The sequence below is a fragment of the Polypterus senegalus genome, chromosome 18 (genome assembly GCF_016835505.1).
Source record: "Polypterus senegalus isolate Bchr_013 chromosome 18, ASM1683550v1, whole genome shotgun sequence".
NCBI classification, from domain to species: Eukaryota; Metazoa; Chordata; class Cladistia; order Polypteriformes; family Polypteridae; genus Polypterus; species Polypterus senegalus.
This window is the reverse complement of record NC_053171.1, coordinates 19,506,303-19,531,726: the sequence shown is the minus strand read 5'-3', so window position 1 is coordinate 19,531,726 and position 25,424 is coordinate 19,506,303. Positions and strand designations below refer to the sequence as shown.

The 25,424-nt window shown below is 42.2% G+C and overlaps 1 protein-coding gene across 1 annotated transcript in view; it reads right to left on the bottom strand.

Moving 5' to 3' along the window:
- The window catches only part of slc25a21 (solute carrier family 25 member 21), a 489,146-nt gene extending 464,639 nt beyond the window's left edge, over nt 1-24,507 (bottom strand). The window contains exons 1-2 of the mRNA XM_039741079.1: nt 24,406-24,507; nt 24,244-24,318 (exon numbers count right to left, since the gene is read on the bottom strand). Coding sequence (XP_039597013.1) covers nt 24,244-24,310 — 67 coding nt within the window. The 5' untranslated portion in view covers nt 24,311-24,318; nt 24,406-24,507. The remainder of the gene's footprint in view (nt 1-24,243; nt 24,319-24,405) is intronic.
- Between the last annotated feature and the right edge of the window lie 917 nt (nt 24,508-25,424).

Below are 25,424 nucleotides of genomic sequence, written 5' to 3'. Positions count from 1 at the left end.
GCTGCCAGCTTCTAGTTGTTATCTATGCCTCAAGGTAGCTGTGATGAGCTTTGCTTTAATTGACCTAAACTTTACTTGTAGTGCACTCCCAAAGGGTCTTCATATTACTAAAAAAAAAAAGTGTCATAAAGCCATTTAACCTGCTTGGACAGAAATTGTAAATTACACACACACACACACACACACACACACACACACACACACAAACTCACTGGCCACTTTATTACGTAGACCTTGCTAACTGGACCCCCCTTTTGCTGTAATTCTTTGCGGCGTACATTCAACAAAGTGCAGGAAACATTCCTGGTTTCATATTGACACGATAGCATCACACAGTTGCTGCAGATTCATCAGCTCCGCATCCATGATGCGAATCTCCTGTTCCACCACATCCCAAAGGTGCTCTTCTGGATTGAGATCTGGTGACTGTGGAGGCCATTTGAGTGCAGTAACTCCTTGTCATGTTCAAGACACCAGTTTGAGATGATTTAAGCTTTGTGACATGGCATGTTATCCTGCTGAAAGGAGCCATCAGAAGATGAGTACACTGCGGTGATAAAGAGATGGACATGGTCATAAACAATACTCAGGTAGGCTGTGGCAGTTAAACAAGGCTCAGTAGGTACCAACAGGCTCAAAGTGTGCCAAGAAAACATCCCCCACACCATCACACCACCACCACCGGCCTAAACCGTTGGTGCAAGGCAGAATAGATCCAGGCTTTCATGTTGTTGACGCCAAATTCTGACTTTACCATCTGAAAGTCACAGCAGAAAATTGAGACTCATCTGACCAGGCAAACTTTTTCCAATCTTCTGTTGTCCAAGCCTGTGTGACTTGTAGCCTCAGGTGCCTGTTCTTAGCTGACAGGAGTGGCACCCGGTGTGGTCTCCTGCTGCTGTAGCCCACCTGCTTCAAGGTTCAACATGTAAATGCCTTCAGAGATGCTCTTCTGCATACCACGAGTGGTTATCCGAGTTACTGTTGCCTTTCTATCAACTCAAACCAGTCTGGCCATTCTCCTCTGACCTGTTACATCAACAAGGCATTTTTGTCCAGAGAACTGCCACTTACTGGATATTTTCACTTTTTCGGACCATTTTCTGTAAACCTTAAAAAAAGGTTGTGTCCTGAAAATCCCAGTGGATCCGCAGTTTCTAAAATACTCAGACCAGCCCGTCAAGCACCAACAGCCACGCCACATTCAAAGCCACTTCAGTCACTTTTCTTCCCCATTCTGATGCTCAGTTTGAACTTCAGCAGGTGGTCTTGAGAATGTCTACAGGCCGAAATGCAGGGAGTTTCTGCCATGTGGTTGGCTGATTAGATATTTTGTGTTAACAAGCAGTTGAACAGGTGTAACTAATAAAGTAGCCGCTGAGTGTATAAATATCTAAACATGTTTCCCAATTGTGGTCGTTGGCCAGCTTGTCATCCCGGCCAGTACCCTCAGATGGAACACTCCCTGCAGTATGGAGGTGTCCCGAAGACCAGCAGGGAGTCATGGACTATGTAGTTTTTATACACCACCCTGCTGGATACCACAGGGGCTGCAAGAGGGAGCTGCAGGGAGGACCGAAGAATCATTTGTGCCCTATAACCCGGAAGTGCGTCACAGGAAGAGCGACAACAGGAGTGACGTGCTTCCGGGGTGGGAAGAAGGATTTGTACCTGACCCGGAAGTGATAGAGAGTCACATGGACTGGGGATTGGGAACACTTCCGGGTCAGGGTATATAAAAGGACTGTGGGAGTTCCCAGACAGCAAGCTGAGCTGGGTGGTAGGAGGGCAATGCGTCTGGGTGTGGTGGAGAGTATTATTGTTAGTATTATTGGTTCATTTATGAGTATTGTGGAGGAGAGGGTGCTTTGTGAACTGTGGCATTTAAATAAAGTCAACATTTGGACTTTTACTTGGTGTCTGGAGTCTTGGACAGGGGTTCAAGGGAGCGATAGCGCCCCCTATCTGTCACACAATATTTTAAGCACAAATTTACCTTCAGATAGGACCAGGATGGTGTTTGGTGTTCTGTTTTACATGAGAAGTTTGGTATTTATCCGGTCCAAGTTATTTCTTCACAAGCATGCTACACGTGCATTTCCCAAGCAATACTGTGTCCAATTTTCCTGTAAATTAAAGTGACATATCTTGCTTGCACTGATGCTTTACAATGGAGGGTATGGGGCATGAAGGTAAAGCTTTAAAACTTGCAAAATACATCAATTTTTCAAGCCAAGCCAGCCGTCAATTATTGATGCACGGAATCCATGTTTCCGACGCATGTTTGTGACAACAAAAGCGATTTGGAAATAATCATTTTATCACATATTCCTGGTCCTATTTTTCTCATAGTAAGGATATGTTTTTCTATTCATTTGTACAAATTCTCACGTAAATACAGAAGTGATTCAAAGTAAAAGTAACCATGTGGCACAAAAGTTTAAAATCATTTGGTCTTTTTGAGAGAAAAACCACTGCATTGGGGAGGTGAAAGGTTGTTTCACAGCCTCAAATGCCAGACACACAACGCAGCCAAGGTTACGTAAAAAGGTTATTCATTTTACAAAATCACCTTTAGAGAGTTAAAGACAGTCCAGCACAGTATAATACAGCGCAGGAGATGGAGGTGCCATTTTGAGTGAGTGTTGTCTGCTGCCTCCCGACTCTGACTGGCTGAGGCAGAGAAGGAGGCTTCTTTTATACCCGACTCAGATTAACCTCCGGCCCCCCAGCACTGCATGTCAGAAGCACATCCGGGTCAGGTGGGAGCCAACCAAAGCAGCGGTAGTGTTCCCCAACAGCTCCCCCTGGTGGCACCCAAGAACCCCAACAGGGCTGCCCTTAAGGACTACAGCTCCCAATATGCCCTGCAGGTTTACAAATGGGGAGTTTCATTACAGAGATGTGTTGAGGTGGAATATATGGCCCAGGGAAGCAGTCTCCCTCTGTCCTTCAAATACAACAACAGCACTTATTTCTGTAGCACGTTTTCATACAAATGATGTAGTTCAAAGTGCTTTACAATATGAAGAAAGAATAATATAAAAATAAGATTAGGCAATACTAAGTAACAAAAAGAGTAAAGTAAAAGGTCCGATGGCCAGGAGAACAGAAAAAACAAAAACAAAAAAACTCCAGAGGGCTGGAGAAAGAAAAAAAAAAAAAAAACACACAATCGCCAGGGGCTCCAAAGGCCACGAGACCACCCAGCCCCCTCTAGGCATTCTACCTAACATCAATGACCTCAGTCTGTCCTCCTGGTTTTCAGGCTTCACATGGAATAATTAGATGTTGATGCTGGTCAATCCATCAATGTAAGGACTGCATGGTGCCCTGATCAGGTGGTGGTGGTGGTGGTGGTGCAGATCGTCACCACAGAAAACCAAAAAAAGGATATTGGAGCCATGAAAAAAAAAAAAAATGATAATTAAATGCATATACAGAACATCAGGGTTACATTAAAATGAAGCTATGAGAAAGCCATGTTAAAATATTGGTTTTCAGCAGTTTTTTTGTTACCACCAACCAACAGAGCCAGTAATTTTAAAAGGTACTCCAGTTCCAACCCACCATCTCCCAACCAGCATGTACACAATTCAAAAGAGATACATAGCTTTTTAGGAACTTTTCACAAGATTTTCATAAAGTTTTTGAATATCCCATTCTTTAACATTAAGTCACTTGCCTCTTTAGTAAGTTGCTTCGGATAAACGCATCTGCCAAGTGAATAAACGCAAGTGTAAATCACACGTCTTACTGTGAAGTAAACTTCCATCCATCCATCCATCATCCAACCCACTATATCCTAACTACAGGGTCACAGGGGTCTGCTGTAGCCAATCCCAGCCAACACAGGGCACAAGGCAGGACACAAACCCCGGGCAGGACGCTAGTCCACTGTAGGTGAAGTAAACTTGGCATCAGCAAATTGAGAATTGCTGCAGTATACTACTGTACATCATCGTATAATATAAATAGTAACACATAGCCAGATACCGACACTAAAAGTAATGTCCATCCATTGTAACGTGCGACCGGGGCCCTTGCCTGGCTGGGACACTTCCATGCTGAAAGGACCAGGAGAGCAAGAGTGGACAGAGCGTTACCTCCTACGGGACACTAGATGGCAGCCCCCCTGGGTTACAGTAGTGCCTTGGACTACCACAGGGCTTCTTGGGAGTAGGAGTTTGGTGCAGCCCTGTTGGAATCCGTGGATGCCACCAGTGGGTGCTGCTGCAAGATCTGCTGAGCCCTTTTGGGCAGCTCTTCCTCCACACTCAGAAGTGTCATCAAGCTCCTGGAGCACTTCCAGGTGCGTTATAAAAGGAGACAGCAGCCACTACTCGGAGAGCCAGAGTCAGGAGGAGGGAGATGAAACTTGATCGCAGGAGTGGAGGAGAAAAAAAAAAAAAAAGGAGAAAAGGAAGAGAAATGTTTTGTGTTGTGCTGGGACTGTGCTGTACTTGTGGGAAATGGTGGAAAGCGTTTCCCACGAGGTTAAAAAAGAAAAAAGAAAAATCGTGTGTGCCTTGAATTTGTGCCCTGCGTCTATCTGTGCCGGGTCTGGGCGGTAGTGCCAGCCTGGTGGTTCACACCATCCACTGATATTTTTAAACCTACTTAACCCTTAACTACTCGCGCTGGTGTATTTTGTACACCAATCTCAGTAATTTTTGACCAAAGTCCTTTTTCTTGAACCTTCTGGCAGCATCCACCATTCTCTCCTCAGCTTGATTCACTACAAGTAAAGTGTCGCAATGGTTTCCCTCCAGTGTGCCCCCCAGACGGTTTGAAGAGTGGATGCACAGCTGCGAGTTCCATACGGTGCATTTGGTACACCATGTGGGTACTTACGTATGTATGACAACGATGAGATGTTCTTCTTGTCTGCAAAGTGAAATGTGATTTTTGTGCAAATCCTGCAGTGGATTAAAGTGTGACCGGTGACGAATGAGCACTGGAGAAGTGGATCAGGTTTATTCTTAAGACTGTGTCATACTATTCAGTAATATGGTATTAAATTATATTAAAAACGTACAATTTAAATTTATTGTAATATTTTATAATACAACCTCATAAAATAGCCATTTTAACTCTGGTGCATAAAGTCAGTCAGTCATTATCCAACCCACTATATCCTAACACAGGGTCACGGGGGTCTGCTGGAGCCAATCCCAGCCAACACAGAGCGCAAGACAGGAATAAATCCTGGGCAGGGCGCCAGCCCACTGCAGTGGTGCATAAAGTCCGCAGCACAAGTACCTATGAGAAATGGTGCGAGTAGTTAATTAATATTGAGCAGGGCCGTGGGATGCCGAAGCCTATCCTAGCAAGCATAGAATGCAAGGCAGGAACAATTCCTGGACGGGGCACCAGTCCCATCACAGGGTGAACACTCACAAACACAAACATCATTGCCAGTCCACCTAACCTGCAACTCTTTAGACTGTGGGAGGAAAGAGGGACACACGGAGGAGCCCATGTCTCCTTAATACGAGGTGCCACTGAAAGTAATAGGATACAATTTGCAAGGTGTGCCGTTTCAGGCAATAGAATCAGTTGTCTTTGTTTCAGTCAACTTCTTTAAGACCACGTAACTGAACTGCAAAGCTCGCAAAATTAGCCCTCCCAAAATAACTTTTACCCTGCTTATCACAAATAATGTCTGGCAACAACCGAGATTGCTATCTAGCAAATTGGGGCTTAGCTGCTCAAAGGAAGAAAAAAAAATATTAAATAAATAAAGCAAGGTGGTCTAATGCTGAAACAAACGATTCCGTCTTAGTCTCTGACTCATTGCGAGATTGTGTGATAGCCATTTAAATTGTCAGTGCTCCAAATGTAGAAATATGGAAGCAATTGAAGATTACTTCTAAGTCACTTTGAGTCAGCTAAATGAATTAATATGAACCCCCAAAAAAAGTATGCACACAATTGCTGGTTGAGCCAATGTGAACAGACCTACAAAAACTGCTTTAGCCACTACATCTTATGGATACTGATAGATGTGACCACTGAGTAATCAAGGAAAAAAGGTGCACTCACATATAGTGTGAAAGGCACCTACTGCAATAGCCACGTCTGTCTGTCTGTCTGTCTGCATGAAACAACTCCGCTCCCAGTCAATTGATTTTGTTGAACTTTAGCATACTGATTCTTCAGGGAAACATATCACAACACTCTGACTTTTGTTGAGATATTCTCAAATACAGCGCACTGTATACATTTTTGAAATTTCAAAGCCTCCCAGAGAGACGCATTGGCGAATCTGTGAACTCATCCATCTTGAAACATTCTGCACGCCGTCAACCTGGAATATCTTTACAGCTTGATGGAAGTCACTTCAGCTTGTACATTTGTTATATCTTCTTTTTCTTTTACTCATTGAACAGCCACTCCTGGCAGCAAAACAGTGAAACATCTGGAGTTGTGCGCACTGAAGCAAAGTCACCTCGAGCAGAACACATCAAGTCTGAGTTGCAGAAAGGAAAAACATTCACTAAGCACCAAAGAAATCTTCAGAGTAATTGAACCTTTATAGAGAAAGTGGATTAGGTAGTTGGTGGGTGACGGCGGGGGAATGGAGAGTATTATCTAGTGACTTTGTAGCCCTCCTGGGAGACTTTAAAGCTCATGAGGGAGTTGACATTGACACCTGGATGAGGAGGATCAGGGAAAGGGGCCTACTTGATCTCAAAGAGACTGGTGAATCTCTACAATGAAAATGTCACGCTTGAATGCAAGGTTGTGTTTTTTAGTGTACCGAGGCACTATACAGGGAGTGCAGAATTATTAGGCAAGTTGTATTTTTGAGGATTCATTTTAATATGGAACAAACACAGTGCTATCAGTCAATCCAAAATGTTAATAAACCTGAAACCTGAATGTTTCACAACGGAAATGTGAGTGTGAACATCATCGGGGGAATACATATGTGCGCACAATTATTAGGCAACTATTAGTGTGCAGATTTATTATGCAACTAAAGGAAAAATGAAAATTTTCCCATCTCACTTGTTTATTTTCATCTGTTATAGTGAGAATAATAAACAAACACCTCAAAATTTACAAATAAACATCTCTGACATTTCAAAAAAAATCAATCAATCAATCAATGACCAATATAGCCACCCTTCTTTCCAATAACAGTCATAAGCCTTTCCATTCATGGAGTCTGTCAGTTTCTTGATCTGTTGACGATCAGCTTTTTGTGGAGCAGTGACTACAGCCTCCCAGACACTCTTTAGAGAGGTGTCTTGTTTTTCTCCCCCGTAAATCTAGCGTTTAAGAAGTGCCCACAAGTTCTCGATAGGGTTTAGGTCAGATGAGGAAGGGGGGCCATGTCATTATTTCTTCATCTTTAAGGCCGTTACTGGCTGGCCACGCAGTGGAGAACTTCGATGCAAGTGATGGAGCATTGGCCTGTATAAAAATCATGGTCTTCTTCCTGTTCACTGTTTGAAGAAAGTGTCTTCGAAAAACTGGCAGTAGGTTTGGGAGTTGATTTTGAGTTCATCTTCAATGCAAAAGGTCCAACTAGCTCATCTTTAAAAATACCAGCTCATACCAGTACCCCACCTCCACGTTGGAGTGGAGCTCTGTGCCCATTACTGATCCACAGGTCCATCCATCTGGTCCATCAAGAGTCACTCTCATCTCATCGGTCCATAAAACCTTTGAAAAAATCTGTCTTCAGATATTTCTTGGCCCAGTTTTGACGTTTCAACTTATGTTTCTTGTTCAGTGGTGGTTGGGTTTCAGCCCTCCTTACCTTGGCCATGTCTTTGAGCACTGAACACCTTGTACTTCTGGGCACTCCAGGTAGGTTGCAGCTCTGGAATATGAAAGTACTGGAGGATAATGGGTTCCTGGTAGCTTCACGTTTGATTCTTCTCAAATCTTTGGCAGCTAATTTGCGTCTTTTGTTCTCAACACGTTTCTTGCGACCCTGTTGACTATTTGCAACAAAATGTTTGATGGTTCTGTGATCACACACCAATATCTTAGCAATTCCAAAAGTGCTGCATCCCTCTGAAAGACTTTTTACAATTTTTGACTTTTCAGAGTCAGTTAAATCTCTTTTTTGGCCCATTTTGCCTGAGGAAAACTAGCTGCCTAATAATTCTGCACACCTTGATATAGGGTGTTGATCTCCTTAGGCCACACCCTCCCTCATTACACAAATACACATCACCTGACGTGCTTAAATCCAATAAGCATTCAAGTTAATACAGCTTGGAGTTGGAATATACGCATAAAAATGATGATATGGTCAAAATACTCACTTGCCTAATAATTGTGCACACAGTGTAGTACTGTACCTAGAGCCGAGTATGAATGATCAAATGGGTAGCAGATTACTACTTGGTGGTGAATTGGCTTAGATGAATTAAGCACATGCTGGATAGATCCAGGAGACACAAGGGGGTCTTCTGGTCCATGCTGGGAACAGGTCAGGGACATAAACAGCTGCCTCCAAAACTGAGGTCTATTTAGACTTTATTACTGCGCTGAAAAGGTTATTGGAGAACCAGTCATTGGTGGCACTTCTAGGATCCCATGATGGACACCAGCAATAAGGAAGCTGTCAAGTTGAAAAAATGGCCTTTAGTGCAGTCATAATGGTATGTAGAGGGATATCAGCTGGCCATAAATGCAACAAGTAAAAAAGGTAAGGCCCATCTGTCTGGGGTGGGTGGTAATTGATCTTTAAATGTATGAAGACTTGCAAATGTATTTTAATTCTGCTTCTTATGCATCAGGGGTGCTCAGGTACAGCCCTGGAGGTCTGCAATGGCTACCGGTTTTCAATTTAGCCAGTTTCTTAATTAGAACCGGTTTATCCGCCTTAATAAAAGATAAGTGTCTATGTGTCTGTCCAGTTGCCCTGTCTTCGTCATTCCAACAGGTGGTGTATCACAAACATTTGTATTAATGCATTTTATTACTACAAATGCTTGTGATGCCTCATCTGTCGGAATGACAAAATAATGCATTGCAAAATACATTCCAACAGATGGTACATATCAAATATTAAATGCAGATGTCTATGTTCATTTCGAATCATCTTAGACGTGTAGTACAGCCAGTTTACTAAGAAAGCAGTATTTTTTGGGTTTACACTCGCTGGGTAAGCCCATGCTGTAAAAAGCCCAGGGTCCTAGAAACTATTGAAACTGTCAGAAAAAAAAAAATTTGAAATGTAGAGATGTTAGATAATTGAAATCAACTATTTTGAGCATCTCTCTCCTAGGATATTTCATTTTGCAGATGTGCTCACATCACTTGTGTATTAGCGGCGGGAGGAAAAGTAAAAGGGATACCGTTTTGCTGATGTTAGCGGCTAAGTGACTTTGTGTTTCTTCTGAGGTTTCATTTTGTCGATGTGCTCGCCTCGCTTGTTATTATTTCTGTTTCCTCAGAGGTGGAGCCCTTACCCCGATTGCACCTCTTAATTCCGGGCCGGACAGACAGACACACACACACACACACACACACACACACACACACACACACACACACACACACATTTATATATAAAATGGTTCTGAAATGGCACTTTATGGTTTATTACTGGATTGTGTGGTTGTTTGTAGAGCTATTGCTTGACAAAGCACCATTGTTTTGTGGGATGGTTCTTTGCATGTGAAATTGGCTCTTTCTACTTTGACAGACTTCCTAATATGTATAAGAAAATCTAACGTATGGTAGGCTAACTAGCAGGGCACTAACAAATTAACAGATTAAGAAAACCAGGACTTAGCCTGTGTAATGGCATGCAGCAGGGTTCTTTTTAAAATCAGGAGCCAATGGTATTTCATAAATCTGTTATACCATCTCTTCATGGCTATTTACTGTATGGAGCCTGCCATGGATCTAAATGAATAAAAGGTCCTTTCTGGAACAATCATGTGGATGGGTCTTTCTGGGAACCAACAAACGGCTCCCCTGTGGTCTTGCTCTGAAGAACCACTCTGGTCCCTTCATTTTTAAGAGTGTAGTGTTTGTTAACTTGCTTGTTACAATTCAAAATGCTAAATTGCCTATTTTAAATAGCCACATTTCTTAATCCATCCATCCATTAATAATGAGGTGCAAATGACAAAGGAACTGGCAGCAGCTCTCCAGCTAATGTGTGTCCATTTAAACCTGTGTACATGCATAGTAAAGCATATGTGTATGTTTTGAAATAAACAAGAGAGAAGAAGGAGGAGGACCGCAAAACATATGGATAAACTCCTCAGAAGAATGGACGTTCTTGGACGAATGAAAGCACGAACAAGCCATATAATTAAAGATCCGAGTATTATTATCTGTTAGGTCTGACTTCTAATTATGAAACTGGTTGGAACGAAAACCTGCAGCTGCAGCAGACCTCTAGGCCCGTAATTGAGTGTCCCCGGTCATACATGAAGCTTGGCTGAGGCTGTATTCACAGCAGAGTTCTTTGTGCCTTCTCTCAACTGGCATGAAAGTTAACCCACATTCTGGTCACTGAATAATCGTAATGGGCCTACTGACCTATAGCGGCTTGGCATTACCCACACTGGTATCTCCTTTCCTTAGGGCTAAACGATAAATGGCCCTAACTGACCTTATGTTTACACCACTTATTCCATGCCAGAGGAATTCCTTGGAGGGCAGAGTGGTGACTCTGAAGCTAGGGATCTGTGCCGGTAATCAAAAGAGTGCCAGTTCAAATCCCGCAAATGCTAGAAGAGACTCTATTCCGTTGGGCCCCTTGAGCAAGGCCCTTAACCTGCAATTGCTTTGTCCTGGGTATGCCATTAATTTGCATGCAGCCCTGCAAGTAGGTCCACCAACCTGCAGGAAAAAACTTGGGAGATGGTGGCAGGATTGGCACTCCAGCCACTGTAAAAAAAACACCTCACACTATTCCAGTGTGCACTTGTCCCAATTCAAGTGGTTTGGCGTGTGGTGTGTGCGAGCTTTTAGTTACAGGGCCCCTAGACTGTGGAATGGTCTGCCTGCTAATATAAGTGATGCCACTTCGGTCTCAGCTTTCAAATCCCGGCTGAAGACTCACTACTTCAGTTTAGCACACCCTGACTAGAGCTGCTGATTAACTGTCCAGACTGCAACTCTGTTGTTAGTCATTAGCACTAAAACACAAGTAACATGATAGTTAGAATTTGTTACTAACCCTCACCTATTCTGTTTCTCTTCTCAGTACTCAAATGTGGCACTTGGTGCCACGGCCCACCTGCCAAGTTGTTTTGCCTGCCTAAGGTTAAGTCATTACTGATGGAGGATTGCAGGAATCGTGGGAAAGAGGGGTCCTTTCATCGGATTGGCTGGCCCAGCGCTGTTTCAGCTGTGGAATGGCCAAATGGGGAAGGCAGCTTGATGGCCGAGGTCTCCAGGACTCTAAACAAATCCAAATCATATTATGGGATATCATCTACTGTTAAATTCTGCTACGTACTTCTAAAAGTTTTATTTTTATACTGTATTGAGGATTCGTTCTGATCTGTGTATTGTATTGACCCTCTTCTTTTTGACATCCACTACACACCCAACCTACCTGGAAAGGGGGTCTCTCTTTGAACTGCCTTTCCCAAGGTTTCTTCCATTTTTTCCCTACTAGGAGTTTTTTCTTGTCTTCTTAGAGAGTCAAGGCTGGGGGGCTATTAAGAGGCAGGGCCTGTTAAAGCCCATTGTGACAGTTCTTGTGTGATTTTGGGCTATACAAAAATAAATTGTATTGTATTATATTGCATCGTATCTGCGTAGGCTCCCAACCTCCTCTGCAGTCGAAGTATGGAATAACCCACTGAGACATTCTCATCTCCTTCTTTCTCCACAGTGCTGAGAAGCCGCCAAGAGAGGGCACTCGACTCCACCCCTTTCCGATCCTGGGCATCCCGGAAGAAGGTGTCATTTACTTGGCTCAAGCGACCTGCCAGACTAGGCCTATCCTGCTATACTAACAAATTGCTGTGTTTTGCTACATGCTGGACGTTTTTTTTTCTTTTTTTGCTTTGTCCTCGCATGATAAAAAGGATGACTCAGTTAGTGCCCTAAACTTTCTTGGCAATTGTCATTCCTGCACCCGGCCACATCCCCTAAAAACAAACAAACAATTTGTACCATTTTTTTATTTTTTAAAATCAGACAAGCATGGCTCAGTTATTGTCCCAAAGTCCCAAGAACTCCCACTTTAGACACACAGGCCAGATTAAGAAGAAATGTCTAGAAATATAAGAAGGGCCAAACAGCTCTTCCAGAAATAACACTACTTCAAACATGAGGTCATCAAAACATCTGTCTACAACGTGTCCACTGGGAGAGAAATCAAAGAGTATGAAAAATGGACAATTGTTTCTGGAAATAAATATTAGACCTAATTGAGCCGAGTCTGCAAGTGCCTATCAGGGTTTTGAAAGGAAGCACTTATTTAATGTGGACATTGATGTCAAAGAATAATTCCCATAAAATTCCTGATTTTTTTTTTTTTTTAGGCTTGATGTATGTTTGTTTGTTTAGGCTGAAATAATTATTTATATAGCATAAGCATATAAGCCCCAGAGGACTGTACTTAGAGGGGAATGAGGCCACCATGCAGAAGGAAACAAACAGCTCCAGTGCTGAACACGCAGTAATTACACAGCACAAGAACCACAGCAGCAGCCCAAATAAATGTCCCGTAACCCCCATTGTATGTGCTGGGCTTTGTGAGAATGGCAGTGTGGTCTAGTGGCTAATAAGCGCCCCCAAAGTCAGAGACACCGGGCCAACATGCCTAAGGATTCATTTCTTAATATATATTTTTATATAAAAGCTATATGTGGAACACAAACCATAATGGCTCATAAATGTACTGAGCAGTGATTACTTGATTTGATTAATTAATTCACAATCATGCAAAGCCGCATTTTCTCTGCTTCTTTAAATCTTATGCCAAGTCCTCTACTCCAAGGCATTAAACCGCTGAAATAAATTTCATAACTGAACGTACTTTTCATTGAAATAATTTTAGGTCTGTGGTATTTCAGATTTTTCCTCTGGATAAAAGCAACAGGAAAAAAAAAATGTAAAACAAAAGCAAAAATGGAACACATGGCTCTGCGTAGTGTGCGGGTGACAAAACGAATAACATTTTTTTTTATTTATCGTAATTAAAATTGTTTACATTTTTATGTAAAACTCTCAGTAACTGAAATGTTGCAATAAGCTTATGGGAGTACTAGACAGCTAAATATTTATTCATTTATTCATTTTTCACTAAAGATGGATCATGGGAGGCCAAGGGTCTTCGCAGTGAGGCCCATATGTCCCTTTTCCCCAGCCACTCATGCCAGCTCATACTGTGGGATCCCAAGGTGTTCCCAGACCATCTGGGAGATGTATGTAATTCTCCTAGTGAGCCTGGGGTCTTCTCCCAGCTAGTCATGTCTGTAAAACCTCCACAGGGAGGGGGTCTTGTAGGCACCCTTGTCAGATGCCCGAACCACCTCAGCTGGTCACTCTCTGACTCTCCACATCATCTAGGCAGATTACAGCACATTGCTGTACCCACCACACGACAAACCATCTTATTTTGGATCCAAGAGCAGGTAGTTATAAAAAAAAAAAAGACTGAATAACCAACGCAAAATAAATGATGCTTCTACATTCATCGTAATCTATCTCATTTGTTACACTCAAGTTTGAACATTAAATACATACAATAAATATGTGAATAAAAAGTTACTTTGTAACATATTAACATTACAAAAATTAGGAAAGCTGGAACTGTGACTCAACACTTAATGCCGAAATCTAGATTTTGTGACCACCAGGGGGCAATGTAGCACCCCAAGCTTCAGACAAAACCTCACAGGCACAAGTTTTTAATAAAAGGTTTTACTACAATTAATTACCTTTAACAAAGGCTTTTTTTTTTTTTAAGTGCTGGCACAAACACAATACAAAAGCCAACTACTCTCTTCTTTTCTTTTCTTCTCCTGCTGTCCTCTTCTCAGCTAATGTGCGGCGAGCATATTGATGCAATAAAATGGCTGCCATCACATCATCCAGGTGGATGCTCACGTATGTAATTGGTGGTTGATGTGGCTCTCCACTTACTGTGCTTTGAATAGTGAGAAAAGCATCATATACATGTGAAGAATTATTATTTTTACTAGACATTAAGCCCGTTACAATAACGGCCGCTAGAACAGTAGTGCATAAACATTAGTAGGAACAGTCTATATTAAATGGCAAGGGGCCTTGTATGTGGCTGTAATATGCGTCACTATATTGTGTGCCTTTAAATTTTCTCTCTCAGTAATACTGGTTTGTATTTCCGTAAAATGCCTTAAATTTTGTCTGACAGTAATGCAGTGCAATCTCGGTTCATGACCATAATTCATTCCAAAACTCTGGTTGTAACCCGATTTGGTCGTGAACTGAAGTAATTTCCCCCATAGGATTGTATGTAAATACAATTAATCCATTCCAGACCGTATTAACTGTATGTAAATATATATATATTTTTTAAGATTTTAAGCACAAATTATACCATTGAATGCACAGCGTAATAGTAAACTAAATGTAAAAACATTGAATAGCACTAAGAAAATCTTGAACAACAGAGAAAACTAACACTGCAAGAGTTCGCACTATAGCGCTACCAACCGCCGGCTAAAAGCACTGTATTTAATGAGTTTTAAGCACAGGGGAAAAAATTAACATTTGAAAAATCCATAATTTAATAAACAACCAAGAAAAGTAACATTGCAACAATGCACGCACGCACCTGTGTGTGTCTGTCTGTCTCTTGCGCGGGCCGGCCTGCCTGCCTGCTTGCATGTGTGTGTGTGTGAGAGAGACAGACACGCACGCAATCGCGCACCTCTGTGTGTCTCTCACACACACACACACACACACAGGGAATGCACAGAAGACACTGAACATGTGCCGTGTGGCCCCGCGCATGCGCACTTCACCAGAAGACACACACACACACGGACACCTGGACGCACACATGGGTTTTATTAAAGAGGATTATCCAACTCCAGCTCACCTGGGTGTGGCAGAGCAGCTCCTTTTATCCAGACATGCGATTACTTCTGGCCTAGGGCACACCCCGATGGCAGAACTTCAGGGGTAAACAGAGGTCTCCAAAAATAGGGATCGTAAATCCCTGCAGCAACCTCTGTCAGCAGCCATTGAACCCAACAGGGTTGCCCCACTGAACTAACTGCAAACTGTCTGAACAGGGAAGCCATTGATGTGGAGTGGAGAGTGACTGTCATTTCTACTAACTTCTAACTTACTTTAACAGTAAAGATGCTTACAGAGAGAGACATCTGTTCATCCCTCAAATTCATTCTCATCCGTGTTAATGAAATAATCAGGGATCTGCTACAACATGGCTATGGAATACCTTGTCAGTCAAATATCCATATATTTTTGAACCCTTGAAATGGGGCAGTGAGAACTATACAGAAAAATGGCTGTCATTCCTAAACTCCATATACGATATTTTTGGTAACCCCTTTCAATTAAAAGCTGAAAGCCCATACTTCAAATCACATCTTGTCTATATAATTTCAAATCCATTGTGGTGGTACACAGAGCCAAAATTTTGAAAATTGTATAAAAAACACTGTCCAAATACTTATTGACCTGACTATAAGTGGACTTTTTCAAAAAAGATTGTTTAGGGCAGAATATTCATTCAGTGGTTAGTGCCACCTCTTCACGGATAACACATCCTGTATTTAGACCTCACACCCATTGCGTGTGTAGTTTGTTTATTCTCCTTGTGATGTTCCTGTGATGTTTTCTTCCCAAAACCCCAAAGAAGTGTGCGTTAGGGTTAAGTGGCGATGCCAAGGGCTGATTTCTGCCTTGTGCCCATAGATACCAGTTTAAACCAGCCAATCACAATCCTCAGATACGCTACCAGTCAAAAGTTTTAGAACACCTCAGTTTTGTTTTTTTTTTTTCTTTCAGTTTTTATGGTGTGATAAAAGGCACTATATTGCGCCCAACCCGACACAGACTCACACTGAGGCACGTGTAAAAGCACAAGGATCTTTTATTTTTCTTCACCTATTGGGCACGTCTTCCCCGTGAACCCCACAGGCAATAAACAGTCTCAAGCACTTCAACAAAACACACAATCCTCCACCTTGGTACCACCACTCCTCCCAGGCAACCTCGTCCTCTTCCTCTGGCTCCTGACTGGTGGCTGCTGGCCCTTTTTACAGCCCACCCGGAAGTGCTCCAGGTGTTTGATCAGCTGTTACCAATTGCACTTCCGGGCGGGGCTGTAGGGGGGTCCAGCAAGGCTCCGGGATCCATGCATCACCCCCTGGCGGCCACCCCAGATCCCCACAGGGTTGTGGAGAACTCCATCTCTCATGGAGCCCTGAGGGAAACTGAGGCACCAACGTCACCCAGGGAGGCTGCCACCCAACGTCCCAGGGGAGGTACGGAGAAGCCCATGGCTGCTCCCCCGGAACATACGCAGCAGGGCGTCCCAGCCAGGCATGGGACCCGGCTGCCTGTTACAATGGAAACGCACAAATTTAATGCCTTAATGTTTCATGAAATCAAGGCATAGAACCAACAAACAAATGGCAAACGAAAAAGGAATCATTAAAGCATACAACATTTTAATCACAGCCACCTTTTGCTATTATAACAGCCAAACTGTGGCGATTCGGAATGCCAGTCACCAACTCTGCCTCCAGCAAATGAGCCCCAGACCACCACACTTCCTCCTCCATGTTTGACAGTTGGTGTCACACACTGAGAGTCCATCCTTTCACCAGCTTGACAGAATACAAACACCCCATGTGATGAACCAAAGATTTCAAATTTGTATTCATCAGTCCATAGGACTATTTTCCAATCTGCAAGAGTCCACAGCCGCTATTTCAAGGCCCTTTTATGACTTTTAAGGATTGGCTTTCTTAACTGCCACTTGGCTTGTCAATCCTGTAGCTTCTTCCCAGGAGAAGCGGATTTGCTTTTTTCGACCTGCACTGCTAAGCTGTTGTGCTGCGAGGTGCCTGTGATCACTCAAGCTGGTGACCCTCAGACACCTGTCTTCTGATTGGGTGAGGACTTTAGGTCTGCCAGATCTCTTCCTGTCAGTTTCCCATCACCTTTGGATTGTGTAGGACACCACTGTACTCTTTGATTGTTTGACAGTTTCTCAAAATGAAAGGCCTACACTTCTAAGGTTAATAATGCTCTGTCTCGTTTCATTTAATTGCATTTTCTTGCCATTATCACTGAAGTACTGTCCACGTAGTACTTCACAGGGTGTAGCAGCACAGGCTGTTCCAACTCTGCTTTAAGACACACAGAGGGGTTTTTAAGTAATCAACACAAGTTGGGACACCGCTGGAAATTGTTTACTTCAAATTTGCAAGGCTTCATTTACTTGAATTCCTGCACGACATCTAGAGGTTATAACCTATTTTTCTAAAGATGGCCCATTTGTAATTTCCTGATGTTTCCTTTTTTTAAACAACCTTAACTGGAATGCAAATCCAAAAAAAATTCTCTAGATGCAATCAGCGTTTGTTTCTCCTCCGTAAACTTAAAATATTTAAAGTAGATGAAGACCTCATGTTGTCCTTTTATAGCAGTCTTCTTCAGTCTGTCTGCGGTGGGCTGGCACCCTGCCAGGGGTTTGTTTCCTGCCTTGTACCCTGTGTTGGCTGGGATTGGCTCCAGCAGATCCTTGTGACCCTGTAATTAGGATACAGCAGGTTGGATAATGGTTGGATTCACTTTCAGTGTCATTGCCTGGTTTAGTGGTCTAACAAACCATTATTTTAACAAAGCTCCAGCAAATTACTAATGTGAGACACGGGTCCGAACACCACCAGACAGGCACCAACACTTTATTCAATAAAACGTGTGTTTTATAAAGTCCACACAACACAAAGTGCTCCCGCACCAATCACCCTCCTCACGGGCTGTCTTCCCAATTTCCTTGGACCGCCTTTCCTCTGCTCCAGCTCCCGACTCTAGTTCCCCGATTGGAGTGAGGCGGCCCCTTTTATTACCACCTGGATGTGCTCCAGGTGCCTGATGACACTCTTCCGGCAGCACTTCCTGGTGCACCTGGAAGCACTCAGGGTGTCACTGGAAGGATTTTCCCCCACCTTCCCAGGTGTGGCGGAAGTGTCGATCTCCAGGGCTCCACGACGCTCGGGGCGCCCCCTGGCAGTGCCCACGGGCTCCATTGGGCTTGAGCCTTCTTGCTCCTTCCCCATGATTACCTCAACATCCAGGGTGGTTGCCCCTTGTGGCCCGGGGAACGTAAAGACCACCTCCCGGTTCTTCCGGGCGTCCCGGCTGAGTCTGACCCCCATCTTCCTGTGACACTAAGTTGGCAGCTAAAGTTATTCACACTGATGGAGATGATCTGGCATGCGTGTGGTGTCACAGGAAAATGCTAAAGAAACTGGAAATCATCTCAACTGATGACAGACATCCATTACATGCAGAACTTCACTTCAGTAAATCAGGAAGGAGAGTCACTTTGAAAACTCACACAAATCGCTCCAGAAATTCCTTTCTTCTTAGTGCCATACGATATTTTTAATAAGGAATATCAGAGAAAGTAATTAAAGATTTAATACGCATCCTGTAATAATGTTTGTGTAAATATGGATTATCAAACTGCCTTAACTTGTCTTGTCTCTATTTGTTTTGTTTCATTTCTTGCGGTCTTGTTTTATTAGATGTGACTGAGAAGTCAAATTTGATGTTTTCTTGTGTAAACAGGATTAAATGAAGCAACCTGGAACCCTGAGCCTAAACTTTAAAATTTAAACCTCTGGCAGTTTACTGCTTACCTTTTCACCATTTTAAGTCATTCACTGCATTTCAGCCGATTCAAATTTGAAGAATAGCTGAGATGTTCTAAAACTTTGGACCGGTAGCGTACATTAAGCTGATTTGAGCATATCCATCCTAACTACAAGGTCACGGGGGTCTGCAGGAGCCAATCTCAGCCAACACGGGGCGCAAGGCAGGAACAAATCCCGGGCAGGACGCTAGCCCACCACAGGACACACACACACATCCCTAGTGTGTGCTTGGTGTAATTTAGGATCGCCAATGCACCCAACCTGCATGTCTTTGGACTGTGAGAGGAAACCGGCGCACCCAGAAAAAACCCACACAGACACGGGGAGAACATGCAAACTCCACGCAGGGAGGACCCGGGAAGCGAACCCGGGTCTCCTAACTGCGAGGCAGCAGCACTACCACTGCGCCACCGTGCCGCCCTGTAAGTGAAGCATTCTCTTCTTTATCTATTCTGCGTAGCAAAGACTTTGTAAACTTACCATGCTGCCCCGGTTTGAGTATATTATATGTTAAAATATCCTGCAGCATTTTATTATGTCATTTAGATTTTTAAAATATTAGCTTTAAATTTGATTTCATTTTAAATTTTCAAGTTTCCTTCCATTTTCTCTATTTGGGTATTATTATTATTACTGAGAGGGGCTTCACATTTAAAGGAGCTGTTCCACGTATTAAAATAAATTATTTCCCAACCTTTTTGAGCATCATGTTAGTGGACAAATAGAAAAAGCTGATCACAGTCCAAGCCAGGACAAGAAAAACAAATAAATGACCTCAGTTAGGCAATTTCTTCAGTGGTATTGATAAAGAGGGGACAAAGCAGAGCAGAGTTCAAACTAAATTCTGAACATTTGGTTTTTTTCTTTGTATTTTTAACAAGCATATTATTTGGAAATACTAAAGAGTAACACATTTGTTATCTTTGAATACCAAAGCCTGTACATATGGCTTTGAACACTAAAGACAGACAAACAAAACAAAACATGCAGCGAGTGCGAATCCAAAAAGCTTTACGGTCAGAGAAAACTACTTGTTTCTTTTGTCGAGGCTTACAGAGACTTGGCACAACTTGGAGGACTTTATGGCTAAAGACGGTGCTGGCGGAGGTCATCCCGGTGAAGCTTGTTGTTGGGCATAGAACGGTGTGCTCTCTTCTTCAAGTTAAAAAATCAAAAAGAAACAGCAGCCACTATAGAAATTAGAACATAGCAAACTTGACAGGCGAGAGGAGACCATTCAGTCCATCAAGCCCGTTTGGTCAACTAATAGCCAAGTTGTCCCAAATTGTTCCTTAAGGTCAACTGAATAAGCTATATGCACGGAGGAATGGCGTCACTTTGATTTTAACCCTAAAAAGGAGGGCTTTATGATTGACTACAAATGAAACACCGATGCTGGGCTAATTCACACCATGGCTATCCATTTGCAAAGCTCCTCAGAATGGTATTCATTAAATAAAAGGGCCACAAAAAGTTAATTGTTGTCCTCTTGTTTTTCAAACTGTAATCTACAAGAATGAATGAAGGGGCATGCAAGATGATAGGAAAGAAAAAAGAAAATGACTTGTTAGTTAGGGTCAATGCCGACCAGTGTTTGGGCTAGATAGAAGGTACTGCAAAGAAATGGCAATGGGAAACAAGTTGACAAGATCAGAATTAACCTTCTGTCCAGTTACACGCTGGCTGATCCAAATGGTGACCACAGGCAGGACGGACACGTGAAATAGAGCAGCCTGAGGTAAGGTGCCATTTCTGTTACCCATCAACTGCCAACAACCCAATTTATCCTTACAAGGCATGAGACGATACACTTAACTCACATTCAAGACGTAGTGCGATACAGGCGTCATGATACACCGCAGACGAACAACTGACAAAATGTAAAAAAATATTTTATGAATGTTAAAAATATAAAACTACAATAACATTAGCTTTAAAACAATAAAATGCAAAACATTTGATTGATTGATTAAGGAACATACACTGCGTTTTATTAATCAGGACATTTCTGTTGTTGGTCCCATGGAGGATGGACAGGCATCCTGGCTAGGATAAAGTATCGATTCTTGCCCAGACACAAAGTCATAATGGATGGACTGGGTAAATGGGCACACCAGGAGCAGTTCACCCCCATACGACAAGTGGCATTGTTCCTCAGGTTAGGACACCTGCAGGGTGGCATGGGAACTGCAGTCTAGAAACTCAATCCTGTTGTGGTCTTTTGGTACTGCCAGAGGGTGCTGCTGGGGTTGGGGCTGCCTTGGTTTCCACATGACCCACAAGTGTTCCTGACAAGCAAGGTGTGACACCGGAAGCAGTTCCCGGGTCAGGTTGGTTTTTTTTTAAAAAAGAGAGTCCATGGCCCTAATTAATTGAGTCAGAGTCGGGTGGCAGTGGGCAACACTCAACGGATGGTGGAAGGAGAAAGTTTATATTGGTGCATTGTAGCTGGCATTTCTGTACGGAAGATGTTGGAGCTCAAATAAATATCTTTTATTTGAACTAGAATTGTGTTGGGGCATTATCCTGTCTATGGTTTGGAGGTACGTGGTGCCCCTTTGCAGTAACACTGTGTAATATTTTAAACTGTAATTCTTTGATTTTGTTATCAGTTAAAAAACAAGAAGCGGTCCTTACTTTGCAAGTTTTCCCTTTGTTGACCTGACCATTGTAAGATCATGTCACTGAAGGTTTCATTTTAGTAAGTCAATCAGTCTTTTCTAACCTGCTTAGTTCTGAACAGGGTCACAGAGGTCTGTTGTGTCTTATAAAATTATTATGATATTATTACAACTCTTGTCCAATATGTTGTCCCCACACTCATAAAGCTAAAGGTACCAGAGTGGGTCTTCAGAGTGATGCCACGGGGGAACCAGTTTTGGTTCCCAAAAGGTCCATCCACATGAAGGTTTCAGAAAGAAGCTTTCATTAATTTAGATCTGAAACAGGCTCCATACAGTAAATTTGAGAAATACCAGTGGGTCCTGATATTAAAAGAGCTCTTACTGCATACAACCACACAGGCTAAGTTCAGGTTTTCTTAATCTGTTGGGTAGCCTACCATACATTAAACATTTCAGCATTTTTCTACATATTAAGGAAGTTTCCAAAGCACAAAGAACCAACTTCATATGTAAACAACCCGTCCCAGAATGAAATGGCGTTTGGTCAAGCAATGGAGTGACAAGGAACAACACAACCCAGTGAAGAACCATAATGTGCCAGTAAAGAACTGTAGTTTTTAAGAGTATGTTTATACCTAATGGAAATCTATCTAATGAGAAAGAGTCTACAGTGGTGTGTCAGTTTTTAAATAAGGAAGAATAAAAAAAAAAAAAAACACATATCTGGGACAGACAGTCAGATACCATTTCATATTCTCAGACTGAAAAATATTTCCAAAAAAAAAAAAATCAGAATAGACCATCATATGCTTATTATTAAATAACTGGTGAATCAATAAAATATTGTTCTCAAACCATTTATCTATAAGAATAGTGATTGAAAGGGAAAGAAAAAAAACTATGGGGAGAAAAATTAGGTTTGCAAATCAAAAGCCAACTCAACAAAACCAGTTTATGAAAAGCAGGCAACATATTAATTTTGTAGAAGACATAAAACAGCAGCAAATGTAACCCACCAGCATTTCTAAAAATGTAATTGAATATGAAATTCCATTTACTAAAGGGATTTTTTAAGAAATCTTTTGATCCAGCTAATTTTAATACCATGGTTGAGTGTGAAGTCCATGACATCAAGTTCTCCATCTGACGTCCAATTTTTAACACCCTTTTTTTTTTTTTTTAATTCTTCTTAATTTCCGATGGAACAACAATAATGCATTTTATTTATATAGCACCTTCCCCATGCTCAAGGTGCTTCACAGAGTCTCATAAAGAACAGCAGGATATATGTAACATTGTATACAAATAATATCCACATTGAACACGAAAAGCAGATAAATACAGAATATACAAAGCATTAAAAAGAATAAAAGACAATAAACCAGAGAAAAATACTAAATTAAATACTAGAGGAAATGCCTGAACAAAGAACATAATATGTGATATAACACACAAATAATCCTGAGCATCTGGACAGCAGCGTAAACTGGAAGGAGAGGCCAAATGTTAGGTTAAGTTAAAAGCCTGTCTGAACAAACGAGTTTTAAGTTGTTTTTTTTTTTTTAAACAATAAACTGATTCAGTTGATCTCATTAATTTAGAGAGGTCATTCCAAAGTCTGGTTGCTGTACAGCTAAAGGCCCCGTCACCCATAAAGTGCAGGTTAGTGTGGGGCACAACAAGATTTCTAGAATCAGTGGACCTTATCCAGCTCCACAATAACAGAATTAGGAGGTTCTAAAGATTAAAATACAGATGATGCTCTTGATAATTCTTTTTTTAAATTATTTTTATTACTAATTTTGCAGGTTCAGGAATGATATTAAGAATATGAATGGCAATTCTAGAGGCATGCAGTGGCTTCAAAACGCGCATGCGCCGTTTCAAACCTAGGGCGCGCTAATGTTTCGAGGTGCTGCGAACTCCGTTAGATCAAACTTGAAACTTTTAAAATGAAAATATTTCTCATCATTTTTAACAGTGGTATATAAAGAAGCCACTGAATGCGGCACAATTCTTAAAGGGTTAACTTTTTTTGCAAAAAAAATATTATATATATATATATCGTCCTGACCAAAGTGCCACCCAGAGGCGACCGCCTGTCGCCTGACCACAGATGTAAAGGCTAGAAAGAGGAAAGCAAATAGCAACAGCCGAATCAGCAGAGCAGCTGCTGAAGCCTAAAATGAGCAGGAGCCTCTGACCTTTGGATCTCAACCTTTGACACGAGATTCGTAGCCATCTGCAATCTCCCCACTCCAAATATAAAAGCATAAACACACGGTCATAAGAAGACCTGTACTTTTAACACTTTGCAAAGTCAAGCTGTGCAGCAGTTGTAATCTAAAACTGCATTTGAACTCGGCACCTTTGTACTTTGACATGTTATTTCGTAGCAAGGCAAAACAAACTTTTTTGTTCACATAGAATATGGGCTAACATTCATTCAGACTGTGCAACCCGTTACTCTGCTCCCTCGTGCCTTTGCAAGGCACGCAACAATGTGAAAACACGTGGAACTAAAAGCAGCGCCTACGCAGTGCACACACGGGCTCAAGTTGTGGAAGCACGCGGTGTAACAGGCAGCCAAGACTTCCCAAAGAAACGTAACCGCACTTTGATCTCGTTAATGGATTTATTTAGGCGTCAAAGCAAAGGAGTTGACAATTTCACGAAGAAAACAACTTTTTGTCTTAAAAAAAACTTGTAGCAAAAAAGTTACATGGAACGTTCAAACTAAATTGTATTAAAAGTTAGTGCATTAAATGACTTACCTGCCGAACCTCCTGCCAAAATTTGATGAGACGCTTCCTTTAGAAGAGATTGTCTTTGGGTGGACATGTTCAGATCTAGTAGAAAATAAGGAATGTTTTTAGACGGTAAAAACTGTCACCGATACGTTGCTCCAACGCGCATTTAACAACACAGAGGCGTACCGATACAAGAGGGCTCCCAGCTGCGAGGTGAAGTTTTATCTTGTACCGCCTGTTCAGTTTTAATGTGACAGGGCAAGCGGCCAACAAGTAGGACGGAGAGCTTCGGGCGTTAAAGCGCTCGCTGTCCGAGCTGCAAGTTGTCTGAGCTGAGCAGCAGCACCCCGTGAAGTCCCCCAGCGGCTGCGCGCTGCTTGCAGGTAATGATTACCCTATAGGGATACTAACTTGAAGATGGCCTCAGGTGCGGCGCAGTGAAGGAGGATAAATAACGGCGTGGGAGAAGAACTGAGGAGAGATCAGCAATCGCCGTGTTAATTTGTGCACATAGTCATCACTGAATGGCTTAAATTATTATTGACGTACGTGAGTAAAAACGCGCGTTAGCTGAATTGACGATTCCAGTTGACACAGTGCGTGTGTGTGTGTGTCATTGTGCGGAAGCTGCTTTTGAATTGGATTGTAGGCTAACTTGGTGAAGGTTTGGTAAATAAACACTGAAAAACAGAATAAGAGAGCAGCAACCACACCCTGTTGCTTGATGGCTGTCTGTCTGTCTGTCCGTCCGTCCCTCACAACGTTTAATATTCGAGTGCTCTCCTGTTGGAATTCAGCGAGCCGTCCCACCTTTGGAATTTCTCTGATCTTTAGACAAGAAACAGGCCCTGATCCGGTCATACTCGCAACACTGCTTGTTATAGTGAGATCTTTATTTGTCAACAGGGTGGGAATTTGGCCTTTTACACAAGCTCTTAAAATAAATAAATAAATACAATGATAGATAGGTAAGTAAATAAATACACACACACATTTTGGTCTGAACATACACAGGAATGACTATAAAGAAAGAAAAGTTCTGACTTGGCTGTTGCAGTCCCAGTAAGGCACTATACAGATGTATTAGTGTTGGCATAAAGAAACCCCCTTTAGTTTCTTTACACACTTACGCTGAATGATTTTTTTGGCTGAAAATCCTCAGTGTTGGTGTGTCCGACAGCATTATTCATAATGGCATTCAGTTT